The 26,078-nt window shown below is 40.2% G+C and overlaps 2 protein-coding genes across 5 annotated transcripts in view; one reads left to right on the top strand and one right to left on the bottom strand.

Annotated features, from left to right (window-relative positions):
* Window positions 1-8,920, top strand: part of agap1 (ArfGAP with GTPase domain, ankyrin repeat and PH domain 1) — a 219,059-nt gene extending 210,139 nt beyond the window's left edge. For all 4 annotated transcript variants that reach the window (XM_059327900.1, XM_059327899.1, XM_059327898.1 and 1 more), the window contains 2 exons: window positions 6,647-6,902; window positions 7,522-8,920. In XM_059327900.1, the coding sequence (XP_059183883.1) occupies window positions 6,647-6,902; window positions 7,522-7,731 (466 nt within the window). In that variant the 3' untranslated portion in view covers window positions 7,732-8,920. The remainder of the gene's footprint in view (window positions 1-6,646; window positions 6,903-7,521) is intronic.
* Window positions 8,921-16,955: 8,035 nt separating this feature from the next.
* On the bottom strand, window positions 16,956-20,565 carry gbx2 (gastrulation brain homeobox 2). Its single transcript, XM_059328152.1, has 2 exons — window positions 19,977-20,565; window positions 16,956-18,603 (listed from the first exon to the last, which is right to left on the bottom strand). The coding sequence occupies exons 1-2, from the start codon at window positions 20,494-20,496 to the stop codon at window positions 18,071-18,073; spliced, it is 1,053 nt and encodes a 350-aa protein (XP_059184135.1). The 5' UTR covers window positions 20,497-20,565; the 3' UTR covers window positions 16,956-18,070.
* Window positions 20,566-26,078: the final 5,513 nt, after the last annotated feature.

Genomic DNA, 26,078 nt, shown 5'->3' with positions numbered 1-26,078 from the left:
GTAATTCATCTTTAAAATGCACATTAGCTCGGGCAGTTAGCTGATGCTCTTATCCACGCTCTATCTATCTATCTATTAATCTATTAATTAGAGGGCTAATTAGGCCAGAAGAGAAGCCACTGACACCATGTCACTCTTAACCCCGTTTCCTACCGCTCATTACCTCACACACACACACACACACACACACACACACACACACACCATCCTCCACACTGTAATTAATGACGGGCTTTAACAGCAGCGTGTTGGCTCGTACATCTCAGCTCCACGCCGGAGGCTGAACTTTAACTTTTTATTTATTTATTTTATTGCTTAAGTCGAGACACTTCAAGTGAAAACATTTAGTTTTTGCGTTCATTTAGAGATTTTGCTTCCACAACATGCCGTCTTTCAGACCAGTGCGAAGAAAAGATCCAGAATACACATTTGGTGTTTTTTACTAAACTTTGTTTCTTTGCGTCCGTAGATTTCTCCTAAATTAAAAAAAAAATTAGCATATTCAAACAAAAAAAGGCTTTCTAGGCAACTAAGTTTCATGCTGAAGTATATTAGTTGCTATTTTTCACCTTTTCACCTGCACTGTAAAATTCTGGCTTTTTCTTTGCAGCCAAACTTAGCGTCCCCTGCTGGAATTTTCGCTGGAATGCAGCTTAAGACACTTCCTGGTTTGCCTCCCCGCTCAGATCCGGAGGTTGCCGCCTGATTTTAGCTAACCGTGTTATTCTGCACTATAGCCATGATTATGCTGATTCCATAGAGCTGCAGGACTTAAACGTACATAGACTAGATTTTATATTTATTTTGATATATTGCAGTGAAAAACGTGGCCAAAGTGAATCAAATGTAACCTGTAGCTGCTTGTTGGAGTTCATAGGGTTAATTAAAATTCTTAATCGTTCTAAAGAAGTTCCTTCCTTCTAAATGTCATATAATCCGACAGTAATCAGAATCACCTTTATTGTCATTGCATTGAGTAACAAGTACTAATACAACGAAAGTATCCATCAACCCGTCCAAACGTATACTTAAAACACACATACAATATGACAGAGGTGGACAGGACAGGGAGACAGAGATGAAAGAAAAGAAATACAGCACAACGTGAGGAGAGGAAAGGAGGAAAAAACTATGAAAAAAACTTCAGCAACATAAGCACATACTCAATACACTTCACAACAAATTTATTTATTTTAAATGTATTTATGACGCTAGGATTGACACATATATTCTCATTAACACATCATAATGGTAATAAGTATGTTATTAACTAAAGCTTATAACAAAGACCTCAGTATAAAAGGTTTCAGACTCGGTGTGATGGTCGGGGTGTGTCTGTGTTCTGTTGTGGGGTCGTGGACAGATAACCCCCTAAAAAACACGAGGGGGGGCCGGGGGGGGCACTGCCCCGACAGGAAACTGTGTGTGTATGTAAACACAGCTGAACAAAGCAGCCAATCAGGGGGAACGTGGACACACAAACATACACACTGCGTGGTCTCCTGAGCTCAAACAACAGGCAGGAAATCAGAGAAGAGACACACACACACCAAACAACATTACATCCCGCCCCAACGTTACCAACGGCAACACCACCAGTTGATGAAGCTGTCAATCAAAACACAGACAATCAGACTCATCAGGACCTTTAACGAAGAATCTTTAACCCTGTGAACACCAGCAGTTATGTGCATGTTTCCATATTAATTGTCACGTGACCATTCTGATGATAATGGCAAACATCTGTTCACCAAACGTTTTAACCATCAGTGTGGCAGAAAAGTTACCACATATAGCACAGTCGTCTCAAAGGATACACATTATCCTTGTGACCCTGTTTTAATCAAAATATGTCAGAGAAAATCATATTTTCAGCTGCAGATTACGCATTATGAATTGATCACCTCTTCTTTTTAAGGATTATTTTTTTGGAGTGTGCTTGAAAAAGCACAATATATGTTATTCACCGGGCTTATTCTTATTTTTTCGTTTGTTCCGTGTTTTGTTTTTTTTCTGTCGACTACTCCTCCCAGAGTTTTGGTCGTGCATACACTAAAGAGGTATCAAATCAAGTGTGCTATGACTTTTTCTAAGGGTTTCGGCAAACGGTTTTCTAATTATTCGTCAAAAACACGTCAAAATCCCCCCAGTGTTACCCTATGGTGAGGCTAGAGTAGATGACATCATCGCTAGAGTGCAGAGGGAGAGAAAAATGTATCAAAAAATAAATTTGGAAACTGTGCTCGAGGCGGCGGATGCCACAGTTCTAGTTTGGGCGTAAACACTTCAAATTGTTATCTAATGTATGGGTAGAGTCACGGGCCAGAGTCAAGAACACTCAAAATTTCTTTAGAAATGTTCTAGTTATTATTGTTTTTTTGATTCATCTCTCTTCATCTCTTAAAACACCAATCTCCATTCACAAATCGGGCGTTTTAATGCTCGTGCGTTTGTTTTTATTGACTTTTATGTGTTCAAATCTTGATCAGACTGCTGGTGGCTGTAGTTTCTAGTGTATTTAGTGTTTTTATGATATGAGACAGGACAGCAGGAGGCTGTGGAGACAATAGAGACAACAGTAGAGACAGTAGAATGTATGAAAGGGAAGTGTTTTTGTTTCCTCTGGCTGGTGTCATTTTTATCATTTCATTTAACTGACACAGACACACACACACACACACACAGCCCTTCTGGGCTCCTGTTGACATATTTGTCTGTGTGTCTGTGTCTGTGTGTGTGCGTTGGTGTGTGTGTGTCTCACCGGGACTCGTGTTTAATTATCTCCCAGCATGCCGTGGTGCAGGATCGCTCTGTCTAATGGGATGTGAAAAGGGACACACACACAGATTAACACACGCAGATATGAGTGTGTGCATCCAGGAGACACATGTTAACACATACTGTCACACACAGACACACACACACTCTGTGTGGTTAATTAGTGCAATTAGCCTCTCCACTGTCCGGAGATGTGTGTGTTCAAGACTCGTTAGCTCGTCATGATGTTTACTGCAACGCAAACACAGGAACACACAAGCTCACAATAACACACAACAACAGAAGAACAAATACACAACAAACTCCCAGCAAATCACACAATAAAACGCACAAAAACACAACACGAGAACAAATTCACAACAAACTGATGATTTCTTTTCCTTACAAAATCTCTATTTTCTGCTCAGATTTTGTCTTTATTCCTGGCTAAATCGTGTGTCGCACATTATTTGCGTCTGGTCCCTCAGAAAGTTGAAAATCTGAAAATGATTTCTGTTTTTATGGAATAATTAATTTTCACTTCGTCTTAATATTGAACCCTGAGTTATTGTATGAGGACAAATTTCATTAGTGACTGTTAAGGATGCTATGTTTAAGGTCATTTTAAAATACAATGAAAACTCATGATACTTTACGTTTACTTTACACACACATACACACACACACACGCCCTTAGCAACTCCAGTGGCGGGGGAAGGCATGCGTCTTCTGGGTCCAGTGGCCTCACATTTCCTCTGTGTCCTCTGGAGGACAGAAGGCCAGAGCCCCGCTGAGCACACTGACACACACTGACACACACACACACACACTGACACACACCAGGCTGACCCTCCAGGCTTTGTCCGGGGGCTGTGGGCCGTAGTCTTGTGCCCAGCCTCCCTACTCTCTCTCTGGGCCGGGGCAGGAAGGAAAAAGCCCCCGGGACATTCCGTGATGCTAGCTGCTGCTGCTGCCGCCGCCACCGCCCCACACACACCCCCAAACACACACACACACACACACATTACACACACTGGTCTCCAGGAAGAGAGTTAATGAGATTCTGCCAGGTTCCCACACCGTCACTTTTTTTTTCTTTTACATTCTCCTTCGATTTTTCGTCTCATCCTCTTTTCCCACAGTTAAATCTCCCATCATGCACCTCAGCATGTTTTTGCTCATCACCCCACAGAAGGAAAAACTTTGGACACCTGCTCTCTTTCTGTCTTATTTTAAATTTTTTGTATTACAAAGAAAAGAAAAATATCTTTTGAGTGGAAAATATAGCAGGAATATAAATGATATTGGTGCAAAAAAGTGGCTATAAAATCCAAGTTAAGCTTAACTTACTGTGTAAAGAACACAGTAAAAAAATGGTTAAAAAAAAGTTCCATTTTTACACAGTCAAATAACTGTAAACAACCATGAATTATTTTACAGTTCATTTCTTTTGAAATAGGGAAAATATACATTAAATATCTGCATTTATAAAAGTATATCTGTAGAATTACTAAAGGTTTTTTACTTTAATATAACAGTACGTGTTTGGTAACCTTTTCTGCCGGACATTGTACAAATTTACAGTAATGTATATATTTTTTTATAATTCAAAGTTTTTATTATATTTTTATTATTACAACAGACAAACGAACATCGAACAAAACAGACAGAATGGAGTTCATAAAAAAATAATAATAGTAAATGAATAAATAAAATAAGAAATAAAATAAATAAATAAAATAAAAATACAAAATCTGAAAATAAATTAAATAAAAATAAGACAGGCAGGTGACGGTAATATATTTTTAAAAATAAAATGGAAATGGAAAAACAGAGGTTTAGATTTTTAAAAAAGCAAAATGGAACAAAAAAATCATAAAGCGAAACAAATCAAACAAATAAAATGTTAAAAAGAAAACCGAAAACCTGTAAATAAAGACAAAACGATTGTCAATGAAATTAAAAATGAGCCAGAATTTTTAATAATGCTTGAAGAAAGAAGTGACTGCAATACAAAACTACAACGAGAAAAACATCAGTTTTAAGTGTTGAAGTTAAATAAGCAGCACTTTTCCCCAAGATATAGTGTCGGAAATTTTGTACATGAAAAAAGTTAAAGTTCTGTTACTTTTTTGTGTTTTGTTTTCCCTCCTGCTGTTTCTCACACACACACACACACACACACACACACACACACTGGAGTCATTTCATGGTGGAAGTACCAACCTGTGAGAAGACACTGTTGTGTTCTCCATTTCCTGCAGCCTGCCCCCCTGGAGGAGCTGTTATTATTTTGTTAAGAAGGAGGAGGAGGAGCAGAGGAGGGGGGGGACAGCTCAATACCCGGCCCCTCGGGCCCCCCTCCCCCCTGAGCCTGCACTAATCCCAGCAGACTGAATGAGCTGCTGTTTACATGGAGGGATTTGTGCAGAGATTAGCGCGATCAGATCTGTGGATTAGACAGATCAGCACTTCATGACACTCGATTGCTGAACAATGTGTCCCCGTCCCCTCGCCTTTCACCCTGTCTGTCCCTCTGTCCCTCACTGTGTCTTATTTTACACTTTGAGGGAAGCCGTTTACAGACATAAATCAATGTTCAAGACTTTGAGTGTTTGACCTGTACAGGAGAGCCCGTTCTCTCCAGAGGAGACATCACTCACAGTTTTGTTGTGTTTTTGTGGGGTTTTTTTGTTTGTTGAACACTAGTAAATTGCACCAAACCACAGTTAAAAACTAGTAAATATTGTACCAAAGCGCAGTTAAAACACTTGTATATACTGCACCAAACCACAGTTAAAAACTGGTAAATATTCCACCAAACCACAGTTAAAAACTAGTAAATATTGTACCAAAGCACACTTAAAACACTTATATATACTGCACCGAACCACAGTTAAAAACTAGTAAAGATTGTACCAAAACACTAGCCTGGCTAACACCAGACTAATCACAAATGAGATTAGTCTGGATACCAGCCGTTCATTTCTCCGTAGAGGAGGCGTGGTTTACGATCCTCCGGAACCGTTTATTGGGCGCTTAGAATGTTTATCAAAAGCTCTTAGCCAATCAGATCAGTTATACCAGATGACGTAGTAGAGCGACAGAAATAGATGTTTGTTGTGTGTATGTCTGTGAGAGAGTGTTGCTTGCTGCTTTGCTTCTCTAGTTCTCGCTTTCTGCAAAATTATTTATTTTCACGCTTTATTCCCCCTCATGTCATTCAGCCACACACATCCACTGATTTTATGGGCAATAAACAAGCTGCTGCGGGTCTCTCGCCGGCTCCGCTGTCCCCCGGCTCGTAGCCAGATCACCTTTTGCCTTTCAACTTTCACTCTAAACAATTTAAAACACCATCTACAGCTAAAGAGAGTTTCGCGTCTGCTGCAGCCATGTTGGATCCGTAAGAAAACTACAAGCTTCCGTCTGCCGAGTAGTACGCGTCATCGTCTTGCCGTCCCTCCCCGTTCTGTGATTGGATCCCTAAAACAGGGCTAAGAAACCTCTCTGGTTGCCAGACTGCCTGGAGGTTCGAAATGAAATTCGAGCGTGCAAGGCAGTATGGGTATACCCAGGATACCAAACCACAGTTAAAAACTAGTAAATATTGTACCAAAGCACAGTTAAAAAAACGAATAAATATTCCACCAAACCACGGTTAAAACCTAGTAAATATTGTACCAAAGCACAGTTAAATTACTTGTATATACTGCACCAAACCAGAGTTAAGCACTAGTAAATATTCCACCAAACCACAATTAAAAAATAGTAAATATTCCACCAAACTACAGGTAAAAAACTAGTAAATATTGTACCAAAGCAGGTCAGGAGGTTTTATTTTGTAGGAATATTATTCTAAGTTGTCCTTTTTTGTCTTGTCCATCAGGGAGGAGAGAGAGCGTTGGATCCGGGCCAAGTACGAGCAGCGGTTGTTTGTGGCGTCGCTGCCCGGCACCGACCTCTCTCTGGGCCAGCAGCTGCTGAGGGCCACGGCCGAGGAGGACCTCCGCTCTGTGGTCCTGCTGCTGGCCCACGGCTCCCGCCAGCAGGTCAACGAGACCTGCGGGGACGGAGACGGACGCAACGCCTTGCACCTGGCCAGCCGCAAGGCCAACGTGGTCATCACGCAGCTCCTCATCTGGGTAAGAGTTGGACAGAACAAGTAGTTGCTTAAAGTGTTTAAGTTCCTGGTGTTGTTTAACCCTCTGATCCCACAGGGACTGAAAAGGATGTTTTTCTTTAAAAGCTCGTGAAAAATCCACCGTTTATTGTAGAAAGAAACAGGCAATATCGTTGGAGTTTGAACTTTCCGACAGTCTTTGAATGGGTCATCAGTTACAAATGTTCACACAGAGACTGTTCACACAGAGCAAAGAGGAGAGGACAGGAGAGGCTGTTTACACAGAGCAGAGCGGAGAGGATAGGAGAGGCTGGAAACAGAAATAGTTCAATATGTAAAATATGTGGAGCGTCTAACATACTTGTGGGCACTTGTTAAAGGGTTTATATATATATATATATATATATATATATATATATATATATAGATTATATTTTATTCCAAAAATATTTAAGTAATTCAACTTTTTTCTTTTTTATGATCTTTGTCATTATAACTGTGTTATTCTGCTCCTGTTATTTGAGTGGTTCACACTTTTTAAGCCGTGCATGTGCTGATTCCATAGAGCTGCAGGATTTCTAGATTTTATATATTACAGTGAAAAACAGTGTCTTTGATCTTCTTCTCTGTCTCCCTGTCAGTACGGCGTGGACCTGATGGCGAGGGACGCCCACGGGAACAGTGCGATGGCGTACGCCCGGCAGGCCAGCAGTCAGGAGTGCGTGGACACGCTGGCTCAGTACGGCTGCCCTGACGAGCGCTACCCGCTCATGGCCACGCCCAACCTGTCACGCCGCAACACCAACCGCAACAACAGCTGCAGCAGCGCCGGGAGCGCCGCCCTCATATGACCTCGGGAGGCCTCGCCACCTGACTCGACCACAAACTGACCCCGTTTGGGAGAGCTTTTATTTTGGGAACCACTACCTGTCGTGACTCGGCCGTCTGCGCTGCATCCTTCTGGGGGGAGAGACCCCAGAGCATGATGGGAAATGTGGTCCATGATCGACCGTCCACAAACGACGTGGCCGGCTCATCGGAGCATCTTGGGAAATAATCACGTGACTTTTTACAGCCAATGGCGGCCAGTCTGAAGCTCCAGGGACATCATACCTCATCACACACACACTACATGAAAAGTTCCCGCTCTCTGAGTCCAAAACTGATTTTTACCCAACAGCCAATCAGAAACGTGTCTCACCAAAACATATCGTCGACTCTGTGAAACGAAGAAAACTGTGAGACAAAAATATCACGAAGGAAACAAGCGGGGAGTCTTCGTAGCATGCCCACATCATCATCATCATCATCATCATCATCACTCGAGGACTCCCCGCCCCGCAGCATCAGTGTTTCACCTCTATTTTTAATTTTATTTCATGACTTCTGGAACTCTCCTGCCTTCACACAATTTTTTTTTTAAATGTGAAAAATATATCAATGTTTAAGAGGAAAAAAATCTGATCTTAGAGGTAGAAAAGAAGTGTGGTAGATCGCATGTCCTAAACACTTTTTGCCTCTTTTTTTTCCCTCCAGTTAATTTAAGGCATTTTTCCTGGATTGTGTATATTGTATGTTGGTGTGCATTGCTGGACCAATCGTTTGAAATGTCAACCTAGGGAAGGCTTTTCTTTGGGAGGGTGTATAAAGTCATTAATGTACAGAAGCTCTTGCCAGGCTCAGGGACCGGAGACTGTCGCCTATAAACATCTTCAACTCCTCTTTTTCCAGCGTTCTTAAAGTTTCGGGTTTAATTTGTTTTCACTTCAGGCTTGATGATATGAAATATGTCACATTTTTCTCGATAACCATGAATATAGCAATCTGGATCTCGACTCACTGTTTCAAACACAGCAAGAAGTTTTCATATTGCTCTTTTCGTCCAGCTAAAGGCCCAAAACACAAAGACAAATTCACAGCTAACAGACGAAGGGACAAATGAATTAATGTGATTACTGAGGGCTGAAACCAGCCAGTCCAGATCAAACCTACACTGCAAAAAAAGTTGTTTAGTATAAAAACCAGATAAAAACAGTAAATCTGAGGGAAATGATCTTGCTGCATGGACAGATAATTTACCTTGACAAGATTTCTTAAATTCAGATTATTAAATCTAGAAATAAGCATGTTGAACACTTAAAATAAGTTCTTGTTTTAAGAGTTAATTTCTTATTTTAAGCGTTCAACATGCTTATTTCTAGATTTAATAATCTTCATTTAAGAAATCTTATCAAGGTAAATTATCTGTCCATGCAGCAACATTTCCCTCAGATTTAGTGTTTTATCTGGTTTTTAGACCTTTTTTGCTGGTTGGCGGCCAAACATTTTTGTTAGAAAGCTTCTGGACTGAAATCTGGTCTAATTGGATGATTGACTCTCATTTGAACCATTTGGGATTCAGATCTATTTATTGTGAAGTAAATTGAGTCAGTTTAGGTCAGCAAAACATTAAAAAAACATGTTGGTAATATGGAAAATTGTGTTCATCAGCCAGCCTGAACTGATTCAATATTGAATCATCTGTTCGTGTTATTTTTGTTATTATTCTTTTGGATTTATGACTATGATCTTTAACTATGAGCATCTTAAACCCGAATCTAATTTACATCCTGGTTGAATACCATTTAATTTAAACTGTCCCTGGAGTAAACTTTATTGTTTTAACTTGTTAAAAAATGGAAAAGAAAAGGAAGCAGCTACAGGGAGCAAAAGGGAATTAATCTGCTTCTTCTTCTTCTTCTTCTTCTTCTTCTTCTTCTTCTTCTTCTTCTTCTTCTTCTTCAAGTGTTTTGTTTTCATATAATCTGCTGTCGGCTCAGACAAATCACAGTGAAGATGAGAGGGTTTCATTTAAGCTAAAACTCACTTTAACTGTGTAACAGACATAAAGGTTTTTAGATATAAGATAGTGTTTCTGTAAAAATCTGTCTCTGGTGTTATTTGAATGAGTCCCGTCCAAACAGACAGTCTGCCTGATCTGCTCAGCGAATCACTAAGAAGGGCTTCTTCTTCTTCTCTGGTCTGGAAACCTCCTTGTTGTAAATAAGCTCCTCTTTCTCCGTCACTGTCTCTCTTTTCAGCGGTGACATTGTGTATATTAGAGAAGACAGGAAGTACTTACTGTATGTGGGTTTGGGAGTGGAAGTGATTTATTAACGTGTGTTTGTTGCGTAGGGAAACAAACATCAGCTTGGACTGAATGTGTTTAGGCTCGTCCAGAGAAGGAAGTTCAATTTTTGCGGGTAGCAAGGTGTGGACAGGAAACCAGTGGTTCCCATTCTGGAGACAGAATCATATCTGTCTAAACCGCCATGAGAAGGTTCACAGGAAAAGAAAAAAAGACAAAAGTTTTGGGTCAAGTCCTTGAGCAAATCTAGTCATGTTTTAGTTCAGGTTTGAGTCCAAACTGAGTCAAAATGTGGTCAAGTTTGAGCCAAGAACGAGTCCATACTGGACAAAGACCAGTGAAACCAAAACAGTGCCCACACTGTAAAAAATATTTGTAGAAATTACAGTAAAACTCTGTCAAATTGCATGAGAAATAGGGCGTAAAATAAAAAATTGCATATCACCGTAACAGACACTTTAAATTACCGTAAATCAAGGAATAGTATAAAACTTTTGAAAACACAGTTTTACTGTAGAAATATAAAACAATTCATGTAAAATTAATGGAGACATACCATAATGTCACAAGGACACAATTACCCTAAAAACAACATGAATATTCAGTCTAAATTACAGTTTTTGATCGTATTTACATTTAAATTTACAGTAGAAAACCCACTCACTTTTTTTTTTACGGTAAAATTCTGGCAACCACAGCTGCATAATTTACCGTAAATTAAACAAAAAATTTTTTTACAGTGCATTGGATACTAGCTCAAGCAGGTCACAAGCCAAAAAGTTTGGGAACCACTGGTGTAAAATCCACATGGACAGACTGGTGATCGTCGCAGGTTAATTTCAGGTGTCGGCACACGTAGACACCTTGGTCACCCTGGCGACGCAGATTTGACTGATGGTTAATTCCTCTCCGACTCTGGAAGCGGAACACGTCGACTGAACGCTAACTGATCAGGATCGTCGGGACAAAAGCTCCTTAAACTGCGTTTTGTGCGTGATGATTTTTACCTTCAACACTATGCTGAGCATTAACTGCTCGTCTCTTTACTCTCTTTACTGTTTCGTCCTCAAATTCTAAGGTAAAGGTTGCTGCAGAGGTTGAGAAGCAGCTCTCAACCCTACTGTGTATTCAAGCAATATTCATAAACACATCCATCACTGACGCATCGGGACTTGTACGCTGACATTGCTGCAATATTAAACGATAAACACTCTGTAGAAATCTAAGAAAGAGCTTAAAAGAATAGAACGTGAAATTTTCCTACTTATGCCTTCTTTCTTTTTTTACACACCTGCCTTTTTGTTCCTAATTTGGTTCAACCTTGTTAGTGTTGGTGCCAGTCATCTAAAGATGGCCTTAGATCTCCCGAAACCAAAAGGTTTGACCGCAACTTGTGTGTGTTCAGTGTTTAATTTAATTTTTTGTTTTTATACCCAACCTGCCCCACGTCTGTCCTGAACCAGGACACAGGACAGGGCAAAGACGTCCTTTTATTTATGACAGAAATGCACTAAATCTGATTCAGTCCGTCTTAACACTTTCAACTTTCGTTTTGTTAGCTTAAACTTATTATTATTGACTATAGGCTCCAAAATAATCTGGCACTGGTATAACAAGAATGCTAACTGCTAGCTAGCAACAGCAGGCCACCAGTTTTTACTTTCTGTGTTAAGCATCTCCACAAAATAGTTGTACTGAATTTCATTAGAAAAGAGTTCAGTAACATCTGTCTGAGGTGTTACTTGACATGTAAGAGATAACATTTTACATTTTAGATTCATTTTAACAGAACATTGATGCTCAAGTTACAGCTAGCAGTCGAAACTCCGCTAATGGAGTGAAATATGGAAATACATTTTTCCATCGGTTGCTGAATTGTGTACTTTGAGATTTCACTGTGAAGTCCAAAAGTCCTTTTAAATGTTATTCTCTTTTCACAGAAACTGCTGAGTCTGCCTGAATCTGTTAGCTTACTGCAGCTAGCAGTGAACAAACTAGCATGGCATCACTAGAAAGTAAACTTAACAATTTCACTTTAACTAAGTTGAATTGCTCTCTTTTCCCTCCGAAATTTAACCAAACATGAAAATTAAGAAATGTTTGCAGAATAGAAACATGCTGTGAAGCTCCAGCAGCAGCTAGCACACCTGTTCGCTAAACGCCGCTAACTGTTTGTTAATCTCAGCGCTGTTTCAGCTTGCAAGTAAACTATTAATAATTTCATTTTAAGTCAGTTGAACTGTTCTTTTTTTCCCTCTGAAATGTAAACAAACATTAAAAAACAGTTGGGGAATTAAAACATCTTAACTGTTTGTATTGACAGAAACCGCTGACTCACTGAAGCTAACTGCAGCTAAACGTTAGCGCAGTTCGTTTCATCTTGATATATGACTTTGCCCTCATTTGAACGCGCTCTTTGTTATCCTCAAAACTAAACTTAAGAAGTCAGAAAACATTTAGAGACTTAAAACATCCTGTGAAGCTCCTAGTAATCAGCTAGCTAACCTCAGATAACGGACAATATCATGGTGCAAAATATTTTCTCGTGGCGTTTGCTCGGACGTTACAAGCTTTTAGGCTAGAAACAAATAAAGCCGCCTGCTTGTAGATAATTTGTGTCTTTGAAAAGCGGCACGAGGACGAAGAATTAGCGCTAATAGTTCTGCTCACCACCTCACATGTACATAGACTTTAAACAAACAACAAAACGACGAAAAGAAAAAAGAACGACTCCGTATGGTCGACGTTTGGTTTGTCTGGTTGTGTTACCTCTTTAACCCTAAGCCCCGCCCACCAGGGCCGTCCTCTACATTATTTATAAACGCACCCTGTGAGGAAGACTCCGCCCCTCTCAAACCTACGATTTTTGTATATTTTTCTTCAGTCCATCCAGGTTTTATTATGATTTATCATCCAGACACATAATTGTTCTTGTCATTCTAAATATTATTATTATTATTATTATTATTGTTATTGACTTTTTGTTGGCTGTACAGTACCGTTGTTGAAAAATTCTACTTAATACAGAGTCTTCTACTGTAATGTGTCTCTTTTCAATAAAGACGAGAATAATGCTTCTTAATATAACCTTGTGTATAACAATAATGATCTTTTGTCAGTCTGGAATCAGAGTCGTTGTTGATTTGTTCTCCAACAGAAAGATTTATATGCACAAAAAATTCCACAATAGACCTTTTTCCCATCACTATACCTTTGTATTATTTCTCCTATTTATTAATTTATTTACTTAACTAATAATTTCTTCCTTTTATTTATTTATTTTTTGCTTAAATAAGAAATGCATGAAAAAATCCTTTTGGGAAAATAAATAGGGGGAATAATGCAAAGGTAAAATAATAGATATAATAATTTATTAATAGAAAGTAAAAAGTATGGAAATAATATAGAAATATTCACTATATCACATTGTATCAATTATTGAATGCATACATTCATTTATTTTTTAAACAATAGCTCATAAGTTATGTTCCAATCAAACAAATATATACATTTTAGAATCTGTAAATATGTTGAATATGTGTCTAATATCTTTCATATTATCTGGGATTTTCAGTCAAATTCAAGCACTATTCAAGTTATTCCAGCACCATACATCTATGGCACATTACATATTAATACACAGTATAAACAGTGTGCTGATTATTCACCTCTTCATCATGTTAAATTAGATGTTTTTGTGCTTTTAACAACAGTGATTGTGTTTCGTTACAGTGTTCAGTGAAAGAAGACAACATCATGTGTCACTTGTTTGTAAGTAGTTGGCGTCCAATAGAACCTATATTTCAAAACATGTTTCATGGAACACTGAGCAGCTTTCATAGGAATGTACAGAACTCCGCCTCCAACATTGTATCCAGTTCTCTTTATATTTCTAATGTTTAATAGGAGAACTGGGGATATTCACATAACAATGGTGGATAGTAGGGGTGGGCGATATGACCCTAAAACAATATCACGATATTTCAGGGTATTTTTGCGTTAACGATACTCTTAACAATATTACCAAATACTGAAAAATATATAGAAAATATGATTTTTAGTCTGTATAAATAAATAAAAAACAAAAATTCAATCATCTAAAATGGTGTAAATTGTAAGTCTCAACAGCTGCCAAATACAAAAAAAATTACTTTTGTCTCTTGAGTATTAGCAAATAATTAAAAATAACCATCTACGGGGTCCGGGGGCCCCACCAGGAGAATTTTTTTTCATAAAAGCCCAAATTTATTGCCTCTCACACATTCTAATGCCACTATTCCATCATATACACTGATCTTATCATTGCATATTTTAATTCATTATTGTAAAGGAGAATAAGGGTTCTAGTCTGTTTTATTTAAGACATCTTATTTTGACACTGCTGAGCAACAGCAACACAAGGCAAAATAACTTAATATTATGAATAGTGTAGATATACTTTCAGTAGCTTGAAATGTGACGTTAGCGCAGCACATGAGACTCTGGCGGGCCGCCACAGTCTAGGTCATTAATGAGAAATCCTTACACCACTGCGTCAAGAAGTAGGAATGATGCCAATATCATGATATGAAATTTTTTTACTCCTAAAAAAAATATACCGATATTAGCGCAAACGATGCGATATGGCACAGCCCCAGTGGAAAGGAACAAGTATTCATTCACCCTACACTGTTGGCAATAATCTTGAAATTTGGTTCAAATTTTCAATGGACTTGGATGAAAACTGCCAGAGCAAATAAAACATGAGCTCCGCAGATTTGACTGGCTCTAAATAAATGAAATTGACTTTTAAAAAATGCAGAACTCTCACAGCACAGCTAACCACCACAGAAGAAGAGGAAGCTGAAGCCGGTGCAGGCTGGTGTTAATGTTGGGAGGAGGGGGTCTGGGGGCCGGGGCCGACCCCCCCGGGACTCATTTATCAGCCTGTCGCCACGTCCCGTGTTGATTACAATTTGCAAAAAATTAATTAGAGCAGCTCACAGCCGCCTTCGCCTCTGTTCACACTGCAAGTTAAAGTCCATGCATGTAGATTCCTCAAATCTGATTTCTATTTACCTGAAAAGTCACATTAAAAAGTAGAATGTGGCACATTTGATTAGATATATCGTGAAAATCCAAGCAGCAGAGGTGGAAATATCCTGAATGTTTTGTCCCTATACAGCACAGACTAATAAAATAAAATCACTGGAGCCTACATTTCCCATGATGCATCTGGGTAATACTCTCCTCTAGAAGCCCCCGAACAATTATGCAACTGTTTTTACATGCTGAGGTCTAAAACTCGTGGGATGTCCCTTTATTTACTATCAAAAAGCACATTTTATAATATTTTTTCTGGTTTTTTTTCCCTTTATATCTGAACACATCAGCTTATTCTTGTTGATTGCAGAATATTTGATCTGTACTGACAATTCTACAAATTATTAATGCTTTTTCCAATTAACAGATTTATTATCTTGCCAGAAAATAGAGGAAAATTTGCCATGAAACAAGTTCTGAGAGTCTTCAGTTTTTTGCCACCAACAGCCCGAAAATTAAATTAATTAGTTTAAAATCATACACTAGGCTATTTAATGTTTGTTTTTTTTACAGACATGCTTTGAATCATTAATGGATTCATTGTTAAGTCAAACAAATGTCAGAAAATAGAGAAAAATATGATGATAAACAAATTTGGAGAGTCCAGATTGTTAAAACTTCTCATGTTGTTGATCATCAGCGTCTCTTCCAGCTTCCTGTGGATTTAAACATTTTCTCTGATGGACTGTTTTTAACATTTATTTTGGGTGTTTGTGAATTCTTGATTTGTTTCAGAGTTTGTAAAATGAGTTTACTTTTTTTCTGTGTTCCTTGCTCTGCAGTTTGACGACCAACAGGTGCCTAAGATGGAATAATAAGGTATTTATATGTCATTTTTACAATTAATTGAATTTAATTTTTAGGGTAACCCTGTGTGCTGATAGATGCTAAATGAAGTCATTGTACCTTAAAAAATAACAAAATATTCAAATTGGGGGTTTGATTTGATTTCTTTTAGCAGGTTTGTAAACAAAATATTAAATTTTAATCATACTGAACGTGCCTCAGACCAAAAGATTCATCTTTGCGGTTAAAATCCATTTTTTAAAACGTTGCTTGGTTTGAGGAGAACGATAATAAAAAGGCCTGCCAGAGGCCTTTTTATTATCGTTCATTATGCAGCCGCGTGAGCGCGCATTGTTCCATATCCACCCCATGACCCCGCTGTCACAACAAAAGGCTGGAAATTAGAGTGACCTTTGACCCCCAGGCTGCCATCATTATGGCTCAGAGAAGCAAGAAAATAAAATGTGCTCTGATTTCATTTTTTTTTCTTATTTTCTCTATGTTCCATACTTCCACACGTCAAACTATTCATCAGAGTCTAAATAGATGGTAGATTTAGTTTTTATACATTTTTACAAGCTTTATTTTTAAAATCAAATTTGAAGACTTGTGGCCTTGAAAGCACCGGGCCTTCAAAATAAAATAAAAAAAACTGGACTTTAATAAACCTCTCGGTATTTACAGCTCTGACCACTAAACTTTTAAAAGTATTTTATGTATTTTACTAATCCAAATCGTTATAAAAATGTTTTAATGGAGAAGAGAAATAAATCCAGTGCAGCTGTGAACATCTGGTCAGGTTTCATCTTTTAATTCACACTTGTATATTTTCTTTTTTCAAGGAATGTTAGTTACTTTTGCACAATTTTATATAAATAAATTAGCAGCGTCATTTTGTCAAAAAAGAAAAACAAATAAAATAAAAAATAAGATGAAATGAAATGAAGCAAAAACAGTTTTGATCCAAAGAGCAAATGTTCAGTAGCACAGACAGACAGAAGTTCATAAAAACAAGGTTTTAAAACAACGCGTCCTTTGTGTCCTCAGTTTGGTCCCGCGTGTGTATTTACACGTGTGTGTGTGTGTGTGTGTGTGAGAGAGAGAGAATGTGTGTGTGTGTGTGTGCCGAAGCAACATGTTAGTGTGTCTCTTCATCATCCTCCTACTCCTCCTCCTCAGCGGCTCGTCTTTACGCACAGTTTTTGGTGTCGCTCCAAAAAGATTAATTTTCATACAGAGGTTCGTCCTGCAGAGAAATGTCCAGCTTAACGAGCCACGGAGTCTCGTGTTGACGCTTGAAAAAAGTGTATTTTTTTTTTTTAATTTCCTGTAAAGAAGAAAAAAATGATGAAGTCTGAAATGAAACAAAACAAACCTGTTTCATTCAACAGGTTTCTCCAAACCAAACGTCAATTTTCAGTGATTTAAAACCAAACTCGCTGCCACAATTTCCTCACATTTACACTTTCAGACTCAAACATGAAATTTAAAGATTTGTTAATTTTGTGTGCGTTTCAAAGAAAATCTTCAGTGGCTATAATACCAAACTCCGTTGGGGAAAAGTGATTTTTTTTTTATACTCGCTGCCATAATTTCGCCAAAATGACTTTGTCAGACTGAAATATTAGTGAAGTCACTTTTCAAAACGTCCATATTTTACAAGCAGCTCGCTCCTTTTTCTGTTCACATTCCTGAGATTCTAACTTCTTCCTCATCAAAACGAGCTATGATGAAGTCTGGAAAACAGCCCAAACAAATAATAACATAAAGATTTTTATGAGCCTAATAGAAGAAGTTTTTCACTCTAAAGGATCAGCCACTGTTGTAATTAATTCACTTATTTTGATTTCCTTTGTGAGAGACAATCAGATCTCCATTATTATTATTTTGTGAATTCAGGATTCGTGATCAACGTGTTATTATTGTTTTTTAAACCAGTATTGTAAATTAAGTGGCATCATCTTTTGAATTTTTCCGGTTTTTTTGGTAAATAAATGCGTCAAATGTTTCCTTTAAATGTGATTAATGTGTGTGGGGGATGATTTAAAGGCGCCTTAGTTATTTTGAGGTAAATAATAATAATAATAATAATGTTGTTGTTTTTGTGTTAAAATGTGTAAACGGAGGGAAAGAGGAGAATCAAACATCAATACGGGACTCAGGTCGTGCTAAGCGGCTCCGGGTCTCTTCTTCTTCTACGGTCTGGCCTGCTCCATCTGCTGGTGCTGGCTCCGGATCGCGAAGCGGCTCACGTGCACCGGGATGGGAACCACTATTTTGGGGTTCCGGGACGGCTCCCCGGATTTGTTGTTGACGTTTCCGGCCTTGACGCGTTTCCACTTGGCGCGCCGGTTCTGGAACCAGATCTTCACCTGCACCTCGCTCAGCTTCAGCGCATGCGCGATCTGCGAGCGCTCCGTGAGCGACAGGTACTTCTTGCAGTGGAACTCCTTCTCCAGCTCCAGCAGCTGCTCGCTGGTGAACGCCGTCCTCCGCCGCCGGTTCTTGCCGCCCCCGGAGCCTCCGCCGGCCCCGGAGCCGCCGCCGGACGAGGAGCCGTGCATGTGGGGCCCGTCGTCCAGGCCGCCGCCGCCGTCCCCGTCCTCCTTGTGGCACATGGAGGTGAGGTTGTCGTCGGAGCTGTAGTCCAAGTCACTGTCCATGGAGAAACTCTCATCCTTCCGGCCGCACTCGTCCTCCTTCGAGTCGTCTTTACCGAGTGCTCTGACTGGGAGGGAAAAAAGGGCAGAAAAATGTGTTACAATTAAATGTTGCATCATGTTCCTACTTTAAAAAGAATCATAAAGATTTGAAGATCTTAGAAATAAATTGCATCTTTTCATTTCTGTCCAAAATAACTTTTTTATTATTATTAAGAAGAAGAAGAAGAAGAAAAAGAAAAGAAAGAAGAAAAAATAAAGATTCCAGAAAACATTTTATTCAATGAGATTTATTTACCTTAAAGCCCCCCAAATCATAATTACCTAAAGATTTTAGAAATAAGTGGCATCATCTATAATTTCTGTCGAGAAATATCTTTGTTCTCCTTTGAGATATTAAACATTTAAAGCGTCTTGTTGTAATTTAAAAGGAGAGAAAACGTTTGATTAAACTCTTAAAAAATACCTTTATTTACTTTAAAATCCCCCCAATCATAATTATTCAAAGACTTTAGAAATAAGTTGTTTTTTTAATCAATAATATGAACTTTGTTTGGCTGTAAAAATAAATAAATAAATGTGACTCAAAGTATCTTAAATGTCTGAACACTTTAGATTTAAATAAAGTTTGAGTCTAAATTTGACAGTAAATGAGATCTGACTGATATCTGGTGGAGTGAATTAGAGGAGGGGGGTGTCTGGGGGTGAGGGGGGGGTCCTCGTCAATATCCATCATCAGATCAGTGTTTGGATCACCGCGGAAAGCACGCGCTCTGCAGGGATTTTTATTTTTCACGCGTAATTACGCACAGAGCGTCTCCAAAAGCGCGGCCCTGCTCCTCCTGCTGGAGCCGAATAACGTCAGATTCAATCACAAATAATATTCAATAATGTCTGTTTTCTGTCAGGAGTCAATAAAAAACCCATCAACTGTCCACTGAAATCAAATGTTAGACATTAAATCATCTAGAATCAGCAAAAATATTATTTAATCTCAAATAATCTGCAACATTTCCACAAGTTTATGCGATGAAATGTTCATTTCCATGAATAAAAAAGTATTTTTTATTAAGTTTTGTGTTTTAGAGTTATTGATATTTTATTCTTCTCTTCTGGGAATCAGCTGTTTTTTATCTATTTAAATAGTTCTTGTAATAATTTAGTCTTCATACACTACTTTATTTTTAACAAAACCTGCAGATGAGATTTGAATTGTTTATCTTGAATGTCAAATTCTCAAATATTTTGTTCTTACTTTGTGTAATAAAACATCTGGAGAGTGTGCAGAATATTATTTAACGGGAAATAAACAACGTAGAGTTAAAATGAAATAAAATAAGTCAAATCTCTAGTCTTGGTGCGTTTTAAGGCCGTCAGTTGAAGGTGTCAGGTGGAAGTTGCGGCTCTGGTGCCGGACTCTGCGCCCTGTCTGCCGGCCTACCTGTGGATGTTTGCACCGGTGTGTCGGTGTCGTGGAAAGCCTGCAGCGCCGCGGACTCTTTGCCCTGCAGAAAGCTCTTCCCGTCCTCCCCGTCCAGCCGCAGGTCCTGAGTTTTATCGAAGACCGCGTGCAGCGCCTGCGAGCCGAACTTCCTGGCCGCGTCCTGGTGCTGCTGGGACGGGGAGAAGCCGCCGGGCAGCGACGCCATGAGCGTGGAGGTGAGCGCCATGCCCTGCGTCAGGCCCTGCGCCAGGCTGGAGCAGAAGCCGCTCTGCAGGCTGGGGATCTGCGGGTGCGGGTGGTGCCCGGTGGGGAGCCCCTGCTGCAGGGAGGGGGGCGGCGGGGGCGGCGGCTGCAGCACCACCGACCGGTACGGCATGAACATCGGGTAGCCGGTGTAGACGAAGTGTCCCGGGCTGGGCTGCGGGGGCCCCCCGATCAGAGAGTCAATGCTGAAGGCGGTGGTGCTTCCGAGTGGCCGCTGCATCACCATGAAGGACGGACTGAACGCCGCGCTCATATGAACGACCGCTGCGGCTCCGAGGAGAGCGGAGGAGGCGCGCTGTGGGCGGCTGCGGGGTACGGCAGAGCCCCGGTGGGTCCGCGGCTCTCAGCGCCTCTCTGACGGGCTTCAGAGGAGCGATAATCCCATTAAACACAACCATTCCATCAGTGCGGCAGCGGAGGAAGAAAAGTCACAAATGATGAAGAAAAAACCTCAACTCCTGATTTTAGTTTCCCCACAAAACATTCAGAGCTCCGGAGCGGCGCGCGTCCTTCTGACGCACCGAGGACCACTTCAACTTGACCGGACAGAGAGCCACAGCAGCGGACACTTCTGCCTCTGTCCCCCGCTGACACTTCTTGTGTGTCTGTGTGTAGGTGTGTGTGTGTAGGTGTGTATGTGTGTGTTTCCTGCCCTGCGCGCGTCCACAGATGTTTTGGATTTAAATTGCGCTCCCCTCGGTTTAATTGCGCTGCCTTCTCCGCGCGAGCACCGCCCCCTCGCCGCGCTCTGGCCCTTGATTGGCTGACTTGGGGTGACGTCACAGCTCGCCTTTTGGTCCCCTGGATGAATGCCAATTACACAAATTGGGACCACAGGCCATTTAAGAATGTGAAAACACATCATCGTAAATAATAAGCTGTATATATTCAGTAAATAATCGCTTCTGTGTGTGTGTGTGTGTGTGTGTGTGTGTGTGTGTGTGTGTGTGTGCCTTCTGCAAGCCCAAAAGAAAAACAGCCTTTTATTCTGAAAATCATCCGTGAACTTCTGGAATCAAGTCTCTTATTCATTTTATTTTCTTTAACTTTTTTTAAATTATTTTAATTATTAGTTTATATTTGATTTAATTTATGTATGTATTTTTTATTTTTTTTCGTTTTTAGGTAAAATAAATCATCTGTTCCAGTGATTTCCAATCCAGGTTTATATTTATGGATCCTGCAGCCGTAACTAAATAATTAATAGTAATATTTTACTGTAGTTAATTCACCTGTGCAGCCAGGTGACAAGCTAAACTGCTGGAGGTTTCTGCTGTTCAGTTGCTCTTTAACTGTAGTTTATTTGCCGTTAGCACAATATCTTTTGTTGCCACATGAAAATGTAGAACTCAGGCTTTTGCAGAATCCTCCAATATGGGTGTTCATTCTGGACATTGGTTTGGAAATGTACGTTACTGAAAGGATATTGGAAAAACAAACAAAGCTGTCAAGAATCCACATTTACACTCAAGACTTGCAGAATAAAAATGTCCTTAAACCAACAAGATTATATAGAGCAGTGAAGGAAATGTTTAGATTTAAAGGCTCCTTTTATGGAGTTTTTCACCACTTGTAGTGCTGTGAAGCAGCGTTTCTTCATGGCGAGTCTAGACAAGTTGTTTCGGTCTCAAACACTCAAACCTGCTTTCCCCCTATTTGGCAGGAGACAGTGGGTCATCATCTGCAAAATGCATACTTTTTTAAGCAGCCGAGAATTAATAAAAATGGTGAAAAATCCATCCAGAAACCCACATTTAGAAAAATATCCATGCTGTGATTTGCTTTCAAAAACTATGGACATTTTGTAAATTTCTGTATTTTGGTTTATTTTATTGTAGCACTTCTGTGTAAAGCGCTCCATCCTCTGAATGCTCCAGGTCTCTAGTTTGTGGTTGTAAAGTTTCATGAGGCTGTGATTATCCTAGAGGTCACAGCAGCTCATTTTATACACTGAGCTCAAGTTTCACTCACTAACATCATCACACATGAATGAAATTGAGCTCACTGAATCCACAAGAGTCTCAGCTTTACACTCAGACCCCATTTATGCAGCTCACAGACTGTTAAGGGACCCAAGGATGCAGAAATATTCACTTAAAAGAAGTTGAATATCACAATGTTACCAACATGTTTAAAACAGCGACTGTTTTTATTTAGAGAATACATTCACTTACATTATCCCAAATGTTTGCGTTTCATGTGGTCGACATTATACCCTCTTTGTGCAGCAGTGACAGAAACTTCATTTTAAGGCTCCATATTTTAGATCTTGGTGTTTTTTTAACTGGATGAAGGATTTTAGTCATCAGATGTCTGGATCTGAAGTTTTGAGAGAAACAACGTTAGCAGGCCCTCTGCCGCTGTGCCAAACTGCACCAGAAAAACACTGATTTACCACCAAACAGCTTTATTCAGTGTTTTTGCTGCTTAGTCAGCAGGCGTGTTCGTTTCAGAGTGGAGGAGACCTCTGTGGATAATTTGCTGACAATGAACACTGAAAGGAATCCTAACTGGGAGAGACTCTAAAACTCTTTTGTTACAGAAAGTTAGTGTCACGTGAAGCTGATTTAGCAAGCAGAGTCTTTATTTGCAGCTTAAATTAAAAAAACATCCTGCCGCCGCCTCTCCACACCTCATGCCGTCACGTGTGAGAGTTCCAGCGTTTTGCGGTGTGATTATCCTGCGATCCATCTCCTCCAAAACTGCACAGCAGAGCTTTAAATCACAGTGTTTGCTCCTGCGCCGGCATCAAACTCCATTTTAATGAATCCTGTAACGGCGTCCTCATCAATTAATACAAACCTCGTCAATGCCACCGTCGTCCTGACACATCATCATATGTAGCCAGAGCGGTGACCTCTGACCCCGAGTGGATGTCCCAGAGGACCACCTCCTCCCCTCTTGGGCTGAGTCAAGGGCACGCATGGACGCCCCCCTCCCACCCCCCACCGCCTCCTTCTCCTCAGGGTCACTGGGACACGATCTCATTAAAGGCGGCCTGATCTGCAACTGCAATGCAGACATTAAATAGCAGTATTTTTCAATTAGGGCTGACAAATTCAATCAAAATTCCATAGATTAGGATGAAATGAGGCATGGGTCATTTACAAGGGAATTTAATTGCACGGCCATTAGACAAATAGTACAGCAGTCTCTGTCTCATTATCAATCATGCGGGGGCATCAATAGTAAAAGGTTGTAAGGCAGGGGAGGGGGCAGGGGGGTGCATAAGTGTAAGTGCCCGTGCACGGGGAGCGTGCATGTTACAGCGCTGCCACCACCGCAGAGCAGCTAATAAATATCCTCTTTTGTACTTATAAATTATCCAGTTTAATTAACAACATGGATTATGATTGGACTATGATTTAATTAAACCTTTCCTGCATGCAAGCCGAGCACTGCGATCATCCATAATGGGCTGGGGGAGGGAGGGGGGGGGTGGGGGGGTGGGGGGGGGGGTGAAGTTGGAGTGTAACACTAAATGAAGCTTCCTCTAATAGGAGCTGCTTACCTGGTAGGATCATCAGTCGCTGCAACAAGCGGCGATAATAGGCCTCTGAATGGCTGAGGAGCGTTTACGGAAATAAAACAGGGACGCAATTTGATGTAGAAAAAGAAAAAAAAACACCTCCCTCCCCTGTGCATTTAAATCTAAAGCTAAATGGCACAGTCTCGAAGAGTTTGCTGGTGTAAAGTGGAGGGGATGTGGCGGGAAAAGCAATTATGAAACCGCCGGCTGCAGCTGAGAAGCAGAGCAAGGGTGGAAACAGATGCATCGGAGGGGTGGAGGGGCCGTCGCCCCCGGGCGTCCTCGCCGCCGCTCGACACGATTCAGTCAGAGCAGAGCAGCGTGGCGGTATCAACCTTTTCATCAGCCTCTAAATGCCACGCCAAATTTACTCACGCACACATTTATAAAAACACACTGCGCTGTCAGAGAGTCTGAGGCCTCCGACAGAGCTGCGACAAAACCCCTCATGAATACCTGCGAGAGTATAAATGTCCTTAGCAGGAAATTGACCCTTGTCGAATATTTTTTTCTGCCACAAAAAGACAACATGAAGAAGGTTTCCGAACAAATAAGACTGAATTGGTGCATTTTCTTACAAACAAAAAGGCAACAGCACCATTCAGAAATCTGTGCATTCCGTTTTTGAAGCATTTCATGTGGGGTCCGTCACTTTTGTTTGTTTGGTGTCCGTCACTTGTGTTCGTTTGGTGTCCACCACTTTTTCTGATGTCCATCGCTTTCATTTGCTGTTTGTCACTTTCGTTTCTTTGGTGTCCGTCACTTTTGTTTGTTTGATGACTGTCACATTGTTTGGTGTCCATCACTTTTCTTTGTTTGGTGTCCGTCACTTTTCTTTGTTTGGTGTCCATCACTTTCGTTTGTTTGGTGTCCGTCACTTTCGTTTCTTTGGTGTCCGTCACTTATGTTAGTTTGGTGTCCATCAATTGGTCTGGCGTCCGTTGTTTTAATTTGGTGTCCGTCACTTTTGTTTGGTGTCCGTCACTTTTGTTTGTTTGGTGTCCGTCACTTTTGTTTGTTTGGTGTCTGTCACTTTGTTTGTTTGGTGTCCGTCACTTTGTTTGTTTGGTCTCTGTCACTTTGTTGGTTTGGTGTCGGTCACTTTGTTTGTTTGGTGTCCGTCACTTTTGTTTGTTTGGTGTCTATCACTTTGGTGTCCGTAACTTTTGTTTGTTTGGTGTCCATCACTTTGGTGTCCGTCACTTTTGTTTGTTTGGTGTCCGTCACTTTGTTTGTTTGTTTGGTGCCTGTCACTTTGTTTGTTTGGTGTCCGTCACTTTTGTTTGTTGGGTGTCTGTCACTTTGTTTGTTTGGTGTCCATCACCCTTGTTTGTTTGGTGTCCATCACTTTATTTGTTTGGTGTCCATCACTGTTGTTTGTTTGGTGTCTGTCACTTTTGTTTGTTTGGTGTCCATCACTTTGTTTGTTTGGTGTCCATCACTTTGTTTGTTTGGTGTCTGTCACTTTGTTTGTTTGGTGTCCGTCACTTTGTTTGTGTGGTGTCCATATCTTTGTTTGTTTGGTGTCCATCACTTTATTTGTTTGGTGTCCGTCACTTTTGTTTGTTTGGTGTCTGTCACTTTGTTTGTTTGGTGTCCGTCACTTTGTTTGTGTGGTGTCCATATCTTTGTTTGTTTGGTGTCCATCACTTTATTTGTTTGGTGTCCGTCACTTTTGTTTGTTTGGTGTCTGTCACTTTGTTTGTTTGGTGTCTGTCACTTTTGTTTGTTCGGTGTCAGTAGCTTTTCTTTGTTTAGTGTCCGTCACTTTAGTCTGTTTGGCGTCTGTCACTTTTGTTTGTTTGGTCTCTGTCACTTTGTTTGGTGTCCGTCACTTTTGTTTGTTTGGTGTCCATCACTTTGTTTGTTTGGTGTCCATCACTTTATTTGTTTGGTGTCCGTCACTTTTTTTGTTTGGTGTCTGTCACCTTTGTTTGTTTGGTGTCAGTCACTTTTGTTTGTTCGGTGTCAGTAGCTTTTGTTTGTTTAGTGTCCATCGCTTTGTTTGGTGTCCATCACTTTTGTTTGTTTGGTGTCCATCACTTTTGTTTGGTGTCTGTCGCTTTTGTTTGTCTGGTGTCAGTAGCTTTTGTTTGGTGTCCGCAACATTTGTTTGTTTAGTGTCCATCACTTTTGTTTGTTTAGTGTCCGTCACTTTAGTCTGTTTGCCGTCCGTCACTTTTGTTTGTTTGGTCTCTGTCACTTTGTTTGGTGTCCATCACTTTGTTTGTTTGGTGTCCATCACTTTGTTTGGTGTCCGTCACTTTTGTTTGATTGGTGTGCGTCACTTTTGTTTGTTTGGTGTC

This window comes from Centropristis striata, chromosome 24 (assembly GCF_030273125.1).
Source record: "Centropristis striata isolate RG_2023a ecotype Rhode Island chromosome 24, C.striata_1.0, whole genome shotgun sequence".
Taxonomy (NCBI): domain Eukaryota; kingdom Metazoa; phylum Chordata; class Actinopteri; order Perciformes; family Serranidae; genus Centropristis; species Centropristis striata.
Note: the sequence above shows the minus strand (reverse complement) of the source record. Positions and strands in the feature narration are given on the sequence as shown.

Excerpts from the sequence above, each read along its gene's own strand:
- gbx2 (XM_059328152.1), bottom strand. The coding sequence starts at position 20,496 with ATGAGCGCGGCGTTCAGTCCGTCCTTCATGGTGATGCAGCGGCCACTC. Across the intron at positions 18,604-19,976 it reads ACCGGTGCAAACATCCACAG|TCAGAGCACTCGGTAAAGAC; the intron begins GTAGGCCGGCAG and ends TTTCCCTCCCAG.